This window comes from Aethalodelphis obliquidens, unplaced genomic scaffold, assembly GCF_003676395.1.
Source record: "Aethalodelphis obliquidens isolate GAN/ISIS:26980383/991018 unplaced genomic scaffold, ASM367639v1 scaffold55, whole genome shotgun sequence".
Taxonomy (NCBI): Eukaryota; Metazoa; Chordata; class Mammalia; order Artiodactyla; family Delphinidae; genus Aethalodelphis; species Aethalodelphis obliquidens.
In genome coordinates, this window is record NW_020837999.1 from 6,283,028 (window position 1) to 6,298,682 (window position 15,655).

The following is a 15,655-nucleotide window of genomic DNA, read 5'->3' on the forward strand; positions in this document are numbered from 1 at the left end:
GGCAGACGTTTCTGAGATATTTTAGGCCCTGTACAAACAAAGCTACAAAGATGTAGGTCATGAAAGAAGGGAGAACATCCAATTCATAAACAGAGAGAGACCAATACAGATGAGTGCCTGAAGTTTCTGTGACACCTGTCCTTCCTGAGGTCTACTTGCTCATCTTTTCCTGGGTTCCCTCTATATTTATAATAAACCCCCACTGTACTTGGGCTACTATGTCTGGATTTCTGTTTCTTAAAATTTCTTAACTAAAAGAGAAGGAATTCCTAAATATATTAACTTATTTTTTTTCTCTTAAGAATCAAGGGCACAGTTATTTTTCAGCCCATAGGATTTCATAAAAACATCTACATGAGGACAATAAAAATCATTTTGTCCATTAATTCTTCACTCCTACTTTCCTTCAACAGATATTTCCTGTGTGTCTACAAGTTGACTAGGTATACAGTAGGATACGAAACAGACATGGCTTCTCTTTTCAGAAATGTATCATCTAGTAGAAGAAATAGGTATTTGAAAAGTAATACACAGTAAATAAATAAATAACCACCAACTACAGGGTGCTATCAGAGAAGGTAAAAGGATGCACTACTGAAGAATGGGTGATCAGGGAAAACTTCTTAGAGGAAGAAACATTTAAACTTAGACCTGAAGGAGTAAGCCAGGTAGAATGAAGAACACACTGTAGGCAGAAGGGAAAGGCTACACAGACATTTTCAACCTGAAAAGATCGTAAGTGTTTCGGAAGCTAAAAGGCCAGGGTTGGATATACAGTGAGTAAGGGGAAGACTGACCCAGGGACACCACTGTGGAGGAAGGAAGAGTAAGATTACAGACCAAGGGAAACAATTCAAGTTTTATTTAGTGGGAAATCACTGAAGCATTTTCAGCAGAGGGGTTACATGACCTGATCTGGGTTTTATGAAAATTTCTCTGGATGCTGTGGAGAATAATGGGATAAAAGAAGGTCAAGTGGTAAGATGAGTTAGGAGGTTACTGAATAGGACATGATACTGAGGAGAAGACACATTTTGCTTTCAAAAAATATTTTGGAAGTGGACTTGATAAACCAGTGAGTACAGTAATATTTTCCAAATATGTTCAATTGGAAATTGCTCAGAGATACATATATACATAGCATACATATAGACATACATGGGAATGATAAACACTGAATGGTTCCTCTGAGGAAGGCAAAAGGCGGGAGGTGTGATCAGGAAGAGATAATAATGTACAAAGCTAACATTGTTGGTATTGTTTTATGTCTTAACCAGAGAGGTAGACACAGGAGTTCACTGTATGTCTTTATGACTTTTTGGTATGTTTAATTTTTTTATTATTCTTTTTTAAATTTTTATTTTATATTGGAGTATAGTTGATTCACAATGTTGTGTTAGTTTTAAGTGTACAGCAAAGTGATTCAGTTATGCATAAACATATATCTACTCTTTTTCAGCTTCTTTTCCTATACAGGTTAATACAGGATAGTGAGTAGACTTCCCTGTGTTATACAGTAGGTCCTTGTTGGTTATCTATTTTATATATAGTAGTATGTGCATGTTAATCACAAAATCCTAATTTATCCCTCCCCTCGCCACCTTTCCCCTTTGGTAACCATAAGTTTGTTTTCTATGTCTGTGGGTATATTTTAAATATTTAATCATAAAAATAATAGACTATGTTTAGTTATTTTATTCAATCCATGTATATACAGTTTAACTGTTATGAGTGTTTCTGCCACCAAAAATACTATAAAGTAACTTTAGTTATTCCAATTTATGATGAACTGAAAGATTTTTATTGGAAAAAAATCTGTCACCCCACAACTTTAAGTCAGTGATCTTTGCTCTGATTATGAGAACTAAACACTCAACAACTAAATACTATGGGTTACTGAACAGGTTCAAGGTATATAAAGTCTTTGTGAGTCTTCACAGTAATGTGAGTCTGATTTTATTGAAGCAAAATACCACTTCTATTTTTAGCAGTAAATATGCAGCTGTATTTTAAAGTACTAGGTTTAACATGCTTATTCCCCCATTGATCATCTTTCATAATTATTCCACCCTCTATATTTCTTATTTAAAAATTGACCTTAAATGTTCCCAGGGGCACCAAAACCTGCTTCTGGAAAAACACTGCAGAGAATTTGTAATCCAAGCACTTCCAGAATAAAGCATGCAACAGTAACATTCCCCATTCACTCCACGGCATCATCTGTCTCCAAGATGCTCCCTGAAGCATGGAAGCTACACAACCAGCCATCCTTCCCTCTCACTACTACCTTAAATGAAAACATGTAATCAATAAAACTTACCCCAGATTCTCCATCAGCACATCCTGTTTTCTCTACCTTTGAAATCTGTCCAGAGTTCAACCACTTTTCACTACCTCCACTGCCACTGCTTGGTCCAAACACCACAGATTACCTCAATTGTCTCTAACTGGTCTCCCACTTCTCCCTTCAAATTCTCCCCACATCTTTTTTCAACAATGTAACTTGAGTTCAGGATAAAACATATATCAGAGCATGTCATTCCTATACTCAACCTCTCCAGTAGTTTCCCATCTCAGTCCAGTAAAACCTAAATTCTCTACCATGGTCAAAAGACCCTGTTAAGATCTGCCATATTTCTCTTCTTTCCTTTATCTTTCTCCATAGCATTTAACACCTCTGATATACTGTATATTCTACTTAGTCATTTGTTTATTGTCTGCCTTTTCCACAAGGATAAAAACTTAATGAGGGCAAGAGTTTTATCTGTTTTTTTATTTACTGTTGTATCCCTGAACTTGAATGGTGCCAAGCATTAGTAGGAGTTCAATAAACATTTGTTGAATAAATGAATATTCCTCTCAAAGTCACAGGAAGCACAGATAGTCATTCTGCCATTTTTTAACTTGAGGTTTCTGCCTCTTTCTGTAATGTCAAAATTAACAAAAACACAAGAAAGAGCTGTTAAGACAACTGATGTGAGAACCATAAAGACCCTAGTAGGTAGGAAAGATATTAGCAGCCAGAAACGAGATTTTAGAGTTTTTTCTAGTCCTGAGGATTTCTACTGATAAGTAAAACATTAAAATAGCCTCTACAGTATTTATTGGTTAGTCAAAGCATTTTTTTCCTCTCTTGTGACCAATTCCTATTCTTAAAGTTTTCAGAAAATTTTATGTTTATGTTCTTAATCTTCCTTATATCAGCCCATTGTGATGTGCTTTAAATTCAATGTATTACTTGATAAAGGTGTTAATGCTACTGTAGTAATCATAGTGCAATACATAAATGTATCAAACTAACATGTTGTGATACACTGTGATACAACCTTACACAATGTTATATGTCAACTATATCTCAATTAAAAATTCAATGTATCACTATTTGAGGGAGGAAAATGGGGGCAAAGAGTAAAGATATTATACAATGAATCTATTCTTCAGATAACAGCTTTAGAAAACTGCTTTGAAAGGGGGATTATACTTGGTGGTATTCAATCAGATATCCCGTACTGTCATTTCTTTTCTCATCACCCTAAGAAGAAAGGAGAGGCAGGAAATATACTCCAATTTGAAGGGTCAATGATTTCCTTAAATTTCATGAAATACCAAGTTACTATATAAAGCTGAATATATTTGATACTCTAAAACCTGAACTATCTGGGAAGAGTCAACTTTAAACAGCTGTCAGTTATCTTGTCAAGACTAAAAGAAACACTGTTTTCCTTATGTCTTTTGAAAGAAGGTGGAAGAAAAAACACTTTTGGAGGACTACTTGAATCACTATAGTCAATAAGAAATAGAATAAAACTTCTATTAAGGTCAATGGCTAAATTTTTGGTTTTAGCAAAGAGGCGCCTCAACTGGGGGGAAAACAAAGGTGGTTAGAAAGGTAATAACGAACCAACAGCTAGTTAACCCTCTCTTAAGAATCCCTAAAGTTGGTTGTTAATTGAATAAATTGAGAAGCAACTAAAAGGACTATACAGGTGGATGGAGCAGAATGGAAGGTAATATTATTAAGTAAATATTTATTACGTAGCAGACAGAGTGCTAGACACTTTATATCCATAATTGCATTTAATCCTTAAAATAAACCCAGGAGCTAGGTATTGTTAGCTTCATTTTACAGAGAAGAAAACTAAGACATATATTGGTAAAGTAATGTGAAGAAAGTGATACAGGAAGGGTTAACTAAAAAGCCAAATACCTCAACGCCAATGTTAAGCTGTCTCTATGTTGCTTCTTCTATAACTGAATACATTGCTGAATTTTCCACATCAGGGTAACTGCCCTCATATAAGCACAAAAGTGATTTGGGTCTTAGATCCAGCTCTTAGTTCCCATCTGTACGCAACTTCAGAGATTAAGTGAATGACTTCAATCACCAAATGAGATTCATTTTGCTCCATGTTCATGAACACTAATCTGATCTAGGACCTGCCATCTACAAAAAAAAAAATAGAAAACAAAAAATCTGCCCCTGATCACAAGGAAGACTTTTACTGAATAAAAACAACACAAAAGGCGATGCTCAAAATACTTTGGAAAGCTGTTTGGTAGCATCTACAAAACCTTAGCTTACATATGCCCTAACCCAGAAATTTCACTCCTAGACGTGTACCCACTGAAATGGGTACACGGGCTTCCCTGGTGGCGCAGTGGTTGAGAGTCCGCCTGCCGATGCAGGGGGCGCGGGGTCGTGCCCCGGTCCGGGAAGATCCCACATGCCGCGGAACGGCTGGGCCTGTGAGCCATAGCCGCTGAGCCTGCGCGTCCGGAGCCTGTGCTCCACAACGGGAGAGGCCACAACAGTGAGAGGCCCGCATACCGCAAAAATAAAAAATTAAAAAAATTTAAAAAAATAAAGAAATGCGTACATATGTTTACCAAAAGACAAGTTTAAGAATGCTCATAGCAACACTATTCATAATAGCCCTAATCGGGAAACGACCCAAACGCCCATCAACAATAGAATGGAAGAACAAATAAATTGTAGCATATTCACAAAATTGAAATAAACCATGCCTAGATGCACTATATGGATGAGTCTCACAAACATAATGATGAATGAAGAAGCTAGATGAAAAAGAGTTCATATTGTATGATGCCATTTACATAAAGTTCAAAACCAATTAACACTAATCTAGGTGTTAAAAGTCAGGATAGTGATCACTCTTCAGAGGAGTAGTGACTGAGGGGAGGAGGGCTTATGAAATGCAGGTAATGTTCTTTTTCTTTTATCTGGGTACTTGCTACATTAGTATGTTCGGTTTGTTAAAAATCAGCATGTTTTACACTAATTTTTGCACATTTTCTTTTATTCTGTTATATTTAAATAAAAGGTTCTTTAGAAACCAATGTTTTATTCTTGGGGGATTAACAGCATAGCATTTACACTGTAATTAATACTTTTAGCCTTCTTCTTATCCCTCCATATAAACAGAGACAGATAATAAACATAGGAGGCTTTGTTCTTTAAAAAGATTTTTTTTTCATTTCAATTTTGGGCTAAATGTCAATTTACAGAGTTCCATTCATCTCAATACAAGAAAATGTATTTTCAACTCTAGTTTCAAATCCTGTTGCAATCCATCTTCACCAAACAAAAGAATTAACCCTAGTCACCGCATATTTAGCTTTAAGTAAATATTTTAAATAAAACTACCGATAACTAGTTCTTGATTCCAACTGCATTGTCAAAGTCTACTAAAATTCTTCCCTTTTCTGCTACTTCATTAACTTCATATTCTTAACCTCAGAATGAATGAAGAAATCCTTAAAAACCTTTAACTTAGGAAAACATGAAATGAGGATATACTTTCTAAGAGTAAAATTTCAAGCTCAATGACTTTCTCATTTTGCAATAGGATCTTTGAGCAAAATATTCTGCAGACCAATACATTTTTTTTGTCAGAATAATGAACTTTGAAAAATCAACACTTTTTCCATCTAAGAATTTCCAAGCCTTCCATTTGTAACTCAATATTAATTCATGACCATCAAGATTTAAATTGTTTTCTTTAAAAAGAGAGAATAGGACGAAAACAAATACCTATGGATGATTCTATTTAAGACTATGTTTCCATTTCTTCTTTTGGAATATTTTATCACACATGAAAGAATAGCCTTGATATAAATATTTTATTAACCACAAGGAGGAAAGGGGCAAAGAGAAAACACAGACAAGCAGGAAATAAAAGTTTATCTAAAAGTTTCCTTTGCAAATTAATCCTCTGACAAAGATGACTTAGTGGAAAGAACAAATATCCTGAAGCACACTACAATACTGTTCCCAATAAACTTTATTTTGAAAGGCTATTTACTTTGTTAAGGGATGTTATCATTTATTTCCTTGGTTACCATGATGCTGTGATTACAACCTACTCCATTTTGGAAAGCTATGCAACTTCCTTAAAAAGCTGCAGCGTACAGGTTTAAGGGAATAAAAAGTAACATCTATGATGCTCTTATTAATTTTAATGAGCATTAAGAGCTTTCAAACACTGTGATTATGAATCGCAGCTGACAACTGATGAGAAGGCTTATAAATTTACTTTTCTTTTCCTTACCATAAATGTTGCTAATTTTTTTTAGCAACTGATATTAGAAATTCAAATATCTTCAAGACGAAATTTCCTGAGGAATTATGAATCTGGGTTCCAGAAGACCCGTGGACAGTGCTCCAGTGTCAGGTATGGCACTATTCAGGTAGAGAAAACTTTACAAAGTCACTATTCCAGTGTTACTACTTTACCAAAAGTGACCAAGAAATCCAATTTAACTGGTATGATTAAGCATATTCATTTCATTCTCTTTTCTATAATGAACACCACCGAACCAATCTACTCTGAAGTTAGATAATATCAGCAAAAAACATGAAGCAATGATAGTAAGCATTTGCAATCTCTTACTATATATAAAGATAAAACTGTTAAAATGTCATGCCCCCACTTTTTCCTATTTTTATAAATACCATGAAATACTGAACTCAGATCAGTGTGCAATAAGTAAGACCTATAAATATTTATCAAAACTAACTTTTAGTATCACCTTGTTTTAAGATTACAGAACTCAATGAATTTGGTTTTACTTTCAAAGAATATTAAACTAAATTAGAGGAGTCAGAACTGTTCACCACACCCATTTGGATAATCAGGCAAAGTAGAGTTTTTAGTACAAATGTCCAGTTTGCTTTGTGCATACTGTGATCACACCATTTTGACTTTGAATAAGGTTTTAGCTCCTAATTTTGCATTCTTCCTTTAGGTTTAATTTAAATAGGCATTTTAGGAACTAATTTGTAAGACAAATAGAATTAATGTGTCATCAGTCAGGTACTCTGGCTGTTATAATATTCAGAATTCAGGAACATATTCTGTGTCTCTCAGCGAGTCACTCAACTCTTCTTTATCAAAATATATTACAAATGTTTTAAAATCTTACATGTTTACAAAATGCTCTGCACCCTTCATATGTTGTGCTTCTGCTAGCTAGAACCTTTGAAGAGCAAAACCCAGCTGTGCTTGCATATCAGATGGTTACTGCAGTAAGTAGGCTGAAAAGTAACAGTTATGCTTTATATAGCTTATACGTTTTTATCTTTTTTAACCTTATTTTTATAATGAAATTTCTAGAAACTAGAAACTTCCTATAATGAAGTTTCTAGTTCCTAGAAATTTCTAGGTGATTAAAATGGTTAGACTTTTCTTCTAAGAAAGAAGAAACTTTGTGTTAAAAAATATTGTAATATAAAACTGTCTAAATTATATTAAGTTAACACTTTTGATTACTCCAGCTTTTTACATTAAGACAGTTATATTTTTATATACATTTATATTCCTAATAAAAAAGTTTTTCTTATCCAGCAACATTTTCATCACCGCGAAGACAAACATTTTGATGGGCAGTAAACGATGTATGTGTGTGTAATATTACTTACATCTTTAAAAGAGTAAAGTAAATAAATACAGCCATCTAAGGAACTAAAAACAATAAAGGAAACAAATATAGATACCTAAGGAATTCTGCAAACTAATTTTTGAAATATTCTACTGTCTAAACATATAATTATATGATATAGAAGCTTTAGTTTATCACTTCTCAATTGTCTGGTAGGAGTCTCAAACAACACACAGGAAGAGATATGAATTGAGAACTTAATTACCATAAAATTTTCATTTATATTCACTCTTGGAGTATAATTACATTACCATTAAAAACACACCTGATTCTAATTTCACTTATTTAACTTTAAAGGTCCTTGGTATTAGTAATGCATAATTACACAGATATAGGCTTATTGTGAATCTAATGATACAAATTTAATTATCTCATTTTAATTTGTAGAAATTATATATGCCTAACATTTTCACTTCTCACAAATAATAAAATTACAATTAAAGTAGTCTTTACTAAAAATTCAAATAGAACTTTTTGGTCAGTATTTATGGCTTAATGTTCTTTTTTAAGGTAAAAAGAAAATGAAGAAAATTGTTAATCATGTTAAGTAGAAACTATTTTCTATTTTGACTTAAATATGAGAGATGGGAGTCACTCTACCTCACAAAGCAGTAAGTCAATGATGTGGAAGACCATGCAGAGTGGGAACTTGGCAGTAAAAAGAGTGAGAAACCACTGGGATGCATACATATGAGCTTCCAGGTTCAGATCAGAAAAATGGCCGTGCAGGTCCGGTAACTGCTCCTGAAAGTCAAAGTGGAAAATTGTGGGGGGAGGAACACTGAAGACGCCTCATTTCCTGCCACAACTGCGACTTATGACAAGCTTGCTACGATCACTCTCAATTTACTACAGCATTTGTTGACTTTTATATAACTACATAGAAGTGATGATAGGAGATGAGAACTGGGCATATGACAGAGAACAAGAAAGACGTGTTATGAACAAATAACAAAGATCAACTCTTGCTCACTTGACTGTTCCTGTTTCTTGGGAAATGCTTGCTCTGACAGAACACCTGTGGTCTAGTGAGTATCAGGACTCCACGGTCAAGTCACAGCACTCCATTCAGGGTTGAACTCCTAACTAGCCAAAAAAGAAATGTATCTTTTCTTTGAAGACCATTTAATATAAACATCATCTGGGTTCTATGATATTACTTCAGTACATTATGGTACTGAAGCCCAAAACATAACCGTACTTTTAACAGTCTATCTTCAACATATTAAAAATTACAAAGTACAGAAATTGTACAAGTATATAATGTATAAAATTGGATGTCTCCTGGGAAAAATACTGGGAAAAAGAGGAAAAAAGCTTTTTCCCCGATTTATACAAATAAATGCTTTTCAAAAGCATGAAAGGCAAAGTATAAATCATTAGCATAGCTATTCCCATAACTGAAAGACAAAGGCAAAGATACATAAAAGCCCACTTTAGTTTTGTTTTCATAAACAGACCACAGAAATAAAATTTTTGTACAAGGTGCTCTTTGAAAAACACCCCAATGTACCCATCAGGTACTTTTAATGGGGTACTGAAGTGGTCATTCAGTTAACAGACAAAAGTGCTAACAGAAAATGTATTTGGGTTTCTTCATAGTACCATGAACATGCTATTCATTTATCAGATACTTTTATTTGACTCTCAAAGCTCTTAAGAATACTGACCTTTGAAAAAATATGAACTTTTAAAAATGAAAGGTAAATGAAAGATAAAAAATGTGAAGAATCCCAAATATTTACTTGGAAGAATTAAATCTCTAAAAAAGAGCCCATTGCTTGTACTGTCCATAGTTACCAGATTCTTCTACAGTCTTTTTCCCCCTCAATGCCCATTTGTCATTGTGCTTACAGTTCTTTTGACATCCTCCTCCCCCTTTATTTCTTCTTCACATTTCAGGTCTTCTACCCTCCTATATTCCCTTCTCCTAATACAGCTGTCCTTAACCTCACTGCAAACTCTCTGCCTTCCACTTCCCTGTTCTAGTCTTTGTCTCCCACTGGCTTCACTTCCCCCTTAGACACCTATTGATCTCCTGACAAGTCATGTCAATAAGCTCCTACCAGTATCCTCTACTGCCACATCCCAGTAACCTTCCTCCCCAACCACCTTACTTTTCCCCAATATGGAATCAATTCAGTCATGTATTTTCTTCACATTTCTCTTGGATTCCCAATACCTCTTATAGAGAAAGCCATATAAACATGTTGCACAGACCCATTACAAATTTAAGATTTACAACCTCAGGTGGAATTTCAAAGCTACTCAGTAATTCCTTTAACAGCACTAGACAATAATTTTGTCCTTGCTCACAATCTTTTTTATGACAGATATATAAAAGAATACCTGTTTCTCATACATATACTTTACACATATACATTATGAAATAGTTAACATTGTTTGAGATCTGGAAATTACAGAGGAAAAAATTTAAAGTATGTCCCTACACTACAATATTTTAGGTGGTTTTTAATTTCATCAATATCTTTCTGTCTCTTTAAAGTGTTCTCTACATGTGGACCTAAATATGGTACTGGTGCTAATTAACATTGAGAAAAATCTTATGTATTTCAGCTTTTATTATGTAAATATCTTCATTTATTTACAAATAATACTGGGAAATCTCTTTACTGACTTAATTCACCATATTCGCACTTCAAAGTGTATTAAGTTGAATATTTTAAATGGAAGACTATTTTTATAAATGGTCAAGTAGTTAAATAAATATTTTATGATATTAAGACCACTGTAGATATTGGTCAGAAACCAAATCCATTTACCTTTTCTGTAACTTTCCATTAGATTTTCATAAACCATTATTTTTCAATTTTATTGGACTTTCCCTATAAGTCAACAAATCCCTGAGTGATAAAAGTTCCTAATGTTTATTTACCTGCATTAGTCTCTCCAACTGATAGAACTTGCAGTGAAGATCTTCAAAGTTGTTTTTGTAGAGGTCTCGTAAACCATAGTCATACATGATTTTCACCAAAACACAGAATGCTTGTTCCTCTGGCATCTACAGGAAAACATATACATACAGAACATGACTGAGTGGCATTTGACCAGAATGTCAGAAACATTCCTTCATGTTATTAGTCCCCTGTATTAGTGGTTGAAGGCCACTAGTGAATGAAATTCTCCAGAGCCAGCTTTCTGCAGTGACACAGGTAAAATCTGTGTTCCAAGTTTCAAGCTTCCCTACTTGAGATGAATTTCCCTCTTTTGCTAATTTTAATCACCTTGTCATTTACTCTTAAGCCATCTTAAAAATAGGTAATACAGTAAGATGATGTAAAAATTCAAAACAATTTAAAAGTATATAAAGGTTAAAAAAAGTCTCACTCCTCTCTATCCCTATATCCACTAATCCCTGTATCTGTCCCCCCAACCTCTTTTGCATAATCTCATAACTACTCAATAATTTCTCATATAACCTGCCAGTGTTTCTTTATGCAAATAAAAGAATTACAATTCTTATTTTACTTTTTCCCTTTCCTATATAAAAGATAGCATTCTAAATACATTGCTATGCACCTTGCTTTTCTCCCTTAATAATTTCCCAAAAGAGGGATTGCTGAGTCAAAGGATAAAATGCATTTTTAATTTTGATAGATAGTATGATACTGTCCTCCCAGAATCTTGATGTTGCTATTTTTCTGTCTATAAAAAGGTCTTCAGCTGTTTCAGAAGCTTATGAGCTTCTCTCATTAAGATTTAAATGACAAATAAAATCTGATATACCTTCCCAGATATTTTTATCTGAACAGAGAATAAAATCTGAAATCAAAAGAACCGATCTCTAAATTATGGTATCAATAAGCTGAAAGAATTTAGAGAGGGACATATTCAATATTTTAGAATTTGTACCAAGCAAACAGAAAAAGTTGTCCTTACTCAAGGTCCTAGGATGTAACTATTATGTAAACATTTACTTTAAATGTCACTTCTTTGAAAGTCTGACCTTGGCTGATTTCGGTATTTGACACATTTGTTAGACCAACTTCCTGCCTGAATAATTGAATCAAGTAGAGTTCTGTTTACCCACTTAGAAATGTAACTGTTTATTTAAGTTCCTATACAAACTGACCACTTCTGTTTTCTACTATAAACGGTGAAATATGTAAATTAGTTAAATAAAATCTCCTCAAGTTAAATAAGTACAGTTAGCTGTTGTCATTTTGCTTCTCTAAATATTTGCTTATTTCTTTTTTACCTATGAGTTGGGGGCCTTGGCTTTGACCCCAGCTGTTCAAGTCAGCAGACATTTTTCAGTTTTTATGCAGTTATTTAGAACGTAAGCACACTGTATTTTTTACCCCTTTAGCAATTCTGTCATTGAAGCTTCAAGTGTCACTAATGTGCACATGAACAGTCTACAATACTTCTCTTACTACCAAGTTATAAGCCTCTTTGTCTTCTCCCTGATCTCTACTAAAATGGCTATACAAAAATGCTGCCCGTAAGATAACTGTAACCAGCCCTAGAGAAACTAGTTCACTCAACTTTTCCCTCTTCCTAAGTAAGTGATGATTAGTTGAATATACAAGGTATAAAAGGGATTAACCTTTATTTCCTTGAATGTGGTGAGACCGTTAAAACAAAAGTTTAAACACCCTTCAGCATTCATACATGCAGTCACTGAACATGTAAGATGCATGTACCGTTTGTTCTAGGCCCTGGATACAGAGGTAAAAGTAGAGTGCCTTCCCAAAGGACAAGGGAATAGGCAACTCTACTTGAGTCTGGTACAGACACAGAAGTCGTGGAGTAGGGGAGGATGGGAGTGTGGAAGAGGTGTTAGATGTCACTACAGTTACAGTGCAAATAGAGGGATGGCCGGATACGAGCTTTATCAGGATAAACTATTTAAGAAAATGACAAATAGACATAAATTTCTGCTTTGCTTTTAGATATGGAGCTTAAATTTATTCATATTCATTCAGTCACACTCATTCTCTCTCCCTCTCTCCCGGCACCCATCTCTGTCTCTATCTCTTGGTCCCCTTCCCCTCTCCCTCCACCACCTTCCCCATTCAACTGTCTGTCTCTCACACATATACAAACAATATATTTAATAAATGTTCTTTAAAACCAAAAGCATTTGAAAGTTTGAACTTGATCCCTAAAAATAAAACTGACAATCCCAGCCTATTTTTAAAAGTATATCTATATTTTGGGTGGGGGGCAGCCTTGGAGTTAGTATCCTTCAGGTCTAGCTTCAGCAATATAGCCAAGGTTTTGATTTTTAGTTAGTTCATGTGTTACATGAAAACAGTAGACTAAACCTACAAAATACCAGTTCAGCTGAGTAGAATCAGTACTGACTATCTGTGAAGACTAAGGTCAGATATAATAAGCTCTTATGGGATCTCAGATACTACCTCAACATGAAAGTGACTAAAAATGAATCCCTGTGAAAACAGAAAAATGGTTGCTAACAAAATGAGTGAGAAAGTAATGGGAAATAGTTATAATCCTTTGGAAAGTGGAAATTCAACCTTCTCTTTCTGGTTTAAAGATGAAATGGGATCTATTTAGCATGTCTAATTAAGCTTCCCTTGGTATTTCTCTTTCTTCAATTAATGTATTCATTATTACTAGCAGCAAGCAGGGTGAGCACACAAAATTAGCAAAAATGTCAAAGATTTTAAAAATGAGAATATCTAAACATGTATAAAATATAGCTAGACAACAAATACCGATTGACATTTACACTGCAGAGAAAAAAGGAAGTTCACACATAGACTTATAATGGTGTTTTGCTTTGAAGGATAAGACAATGCATGTTTTTGAAATACACCTCAGTGAAGTGTCAATAACAGGGAGTGAAGGCTGAGCCTAGATTGATGATATTGTAAAACATAAGATATATGATAAAAACATACTTTGGAAATTATAAACAATAATCACTGGTGGCTACTAATGACTTCAATGATGGCAGAAAAACTTACAACAATAAATTATAGCTTTGTTAATGCAAATAAATACTAATAATTATAATAATAAGTTGGGTAATAGGGACCTAGCTGTAACGTTAGCAGTAGTTGGCCATTACCATAACTCATCAAATATAGAAAATAAATAAACTGGAGTTGAGAAGCAATGCTCAGCAACACACCATTATATGCTACTTCCATCAGATAAAACAGACATAAACAGACTAAAAAGTATAAATAACAGTTAAATGTGGCAAAATAATTAGTATTTACCACTTTCTGTTTTTAATATATGTAATTGTAGGTTTATATCATTTAATTTTTCCCAGCTTTATTGAGCTATAATTGACATACAACATTGTGTAAGTTTAAGGTGTACAAAGTGATGATTTTACTTATTTATATATACATATATCACCTCACATAGTTACGATTTTTGTTTTTTATGGTGAGAATTTTTGTCTTTTTTGTGGTAAGCAATTTTCAAATATACAATACAGTATTGTCAACTACAGTTACTATGCTGTACATTACATCCCCTGAACTTATTAATCTAATAACTGGAAGTTTGTACTCTTTCACCACACTCACCCATTTCCCACATTTCCCACACCTGGCGACCATCAACCTCCTCTTTGTCTTTTTTTGTTTTTTTAAATCTTGTGGCCACGCCACAGGGCCTGTGGGATCTTAGTTCCCCTACCAGTGAGCGAACCCATGCCCCCTGCAGTGGAAGCATGCAGTCAACCATTGGACCACCAGGGAAGTCCCAACCATCAACAAACGTTTTTAATTTCCACATATAAGTGAGATCATACACGTCTTTCTCTGACTGACTTACTTCACTTAGCATAAAGCCCTCAAGGTTCATCCATGTTGTCACAAATAACAGAATTTCCTTTTTTATGGCTAAACAGTATTCCCCTCTATGTATATACCACATTTTCTTTATCCATCCATCACTCAATAGACACTTAGATTGTTTCCATGTGTCACTATTGCAACTAATGCTGCAACGAATGTGGGGTGAAGACATCTCTTTGAGTTAGTGTCTTTGTTTCCTTTGAATAAATACTCAGAAGTGGAATTGCTGGATCAAATGGTAGTTCTATTTTTGACTCTTTGAGGAACCTCCATACTGTTTTCCACAGTAGCTGCACCAATTCACATTCCCACCAACAGTGCACAAGGGATCCCTATTCTCCATATCCTCCCAACACTTGTTAATTCTTGTCTTTTTGATGATAGCTATTCTAACAGGTGTAAGATGATATTTTGTTGTGGTTTTACTTTGCACTTCACTAATGATTGGTGATATTGAGCACTTTTTCATGTACCTGATGGCCATCTGTATGTCCAGAAAAAAAGTTTTCAACCTTTCACCATTGAGTATGTTAGCTGCTGGCTTGTCATATATGGCCTTTATTATGTTGAGGTACGTGTCATCTATACCCAGTATGTTGACAGCTTTTCTCACGCATGGATGTTGAATTTTGTCAAATGCTTTTCTGCATCTATTGAGATGATTATATGTGATTTTATTAATGTGATACATAACTTTTATGACTTGCATATGTTGAACCATCCTTGCATCTCAGGGATGAATCCCATTTGATCATGGAATATGATCCTTTTAATGTGTTGTTCAATTTAGTTTGCCAGTATTTTGTTGAGAACTTTTGAATGTCATCAGGGATGTTGGCTTACAGTTTTCTTTTCTTGTAGTATCCTTCTCTGGTTTTGGTATCAGGGTA

The 15,655-nt window shown here is 34.3% G+C and overlaps 1 protein-coding gene across 6 annotated transcripts in view; it reads right to left on the reverse strand.

The window, feature by feature from the left end:
- Nucleotides 1-15,655, reverse strand: part of RABGAP1L (RAB GTPase activating protein 1 like) — a 682,268-nt gene that overhangs the window by 223,990 nt on the left and 442,623 nt on the right. For all 6 annotated transcript variants that reach the window (XM_027086258.1, XM_027086259.1, XM_027086257.1 and 3 more), the window contains 2 exons: nt 10,856-10,981; nt 8,560-8,703 (listed from right to left, as the gene is read on the reverse strand). In XM_027086258.1, the coding sequence (XP_026942059.1) occupies nt 8,560-8,703; nt 10,856-10,981 (270 nt within the window). The remainder of the gene's footprint in view (nt 1-8,559; nt 8,704-10,855; nt 10,982-15,655) is intronic.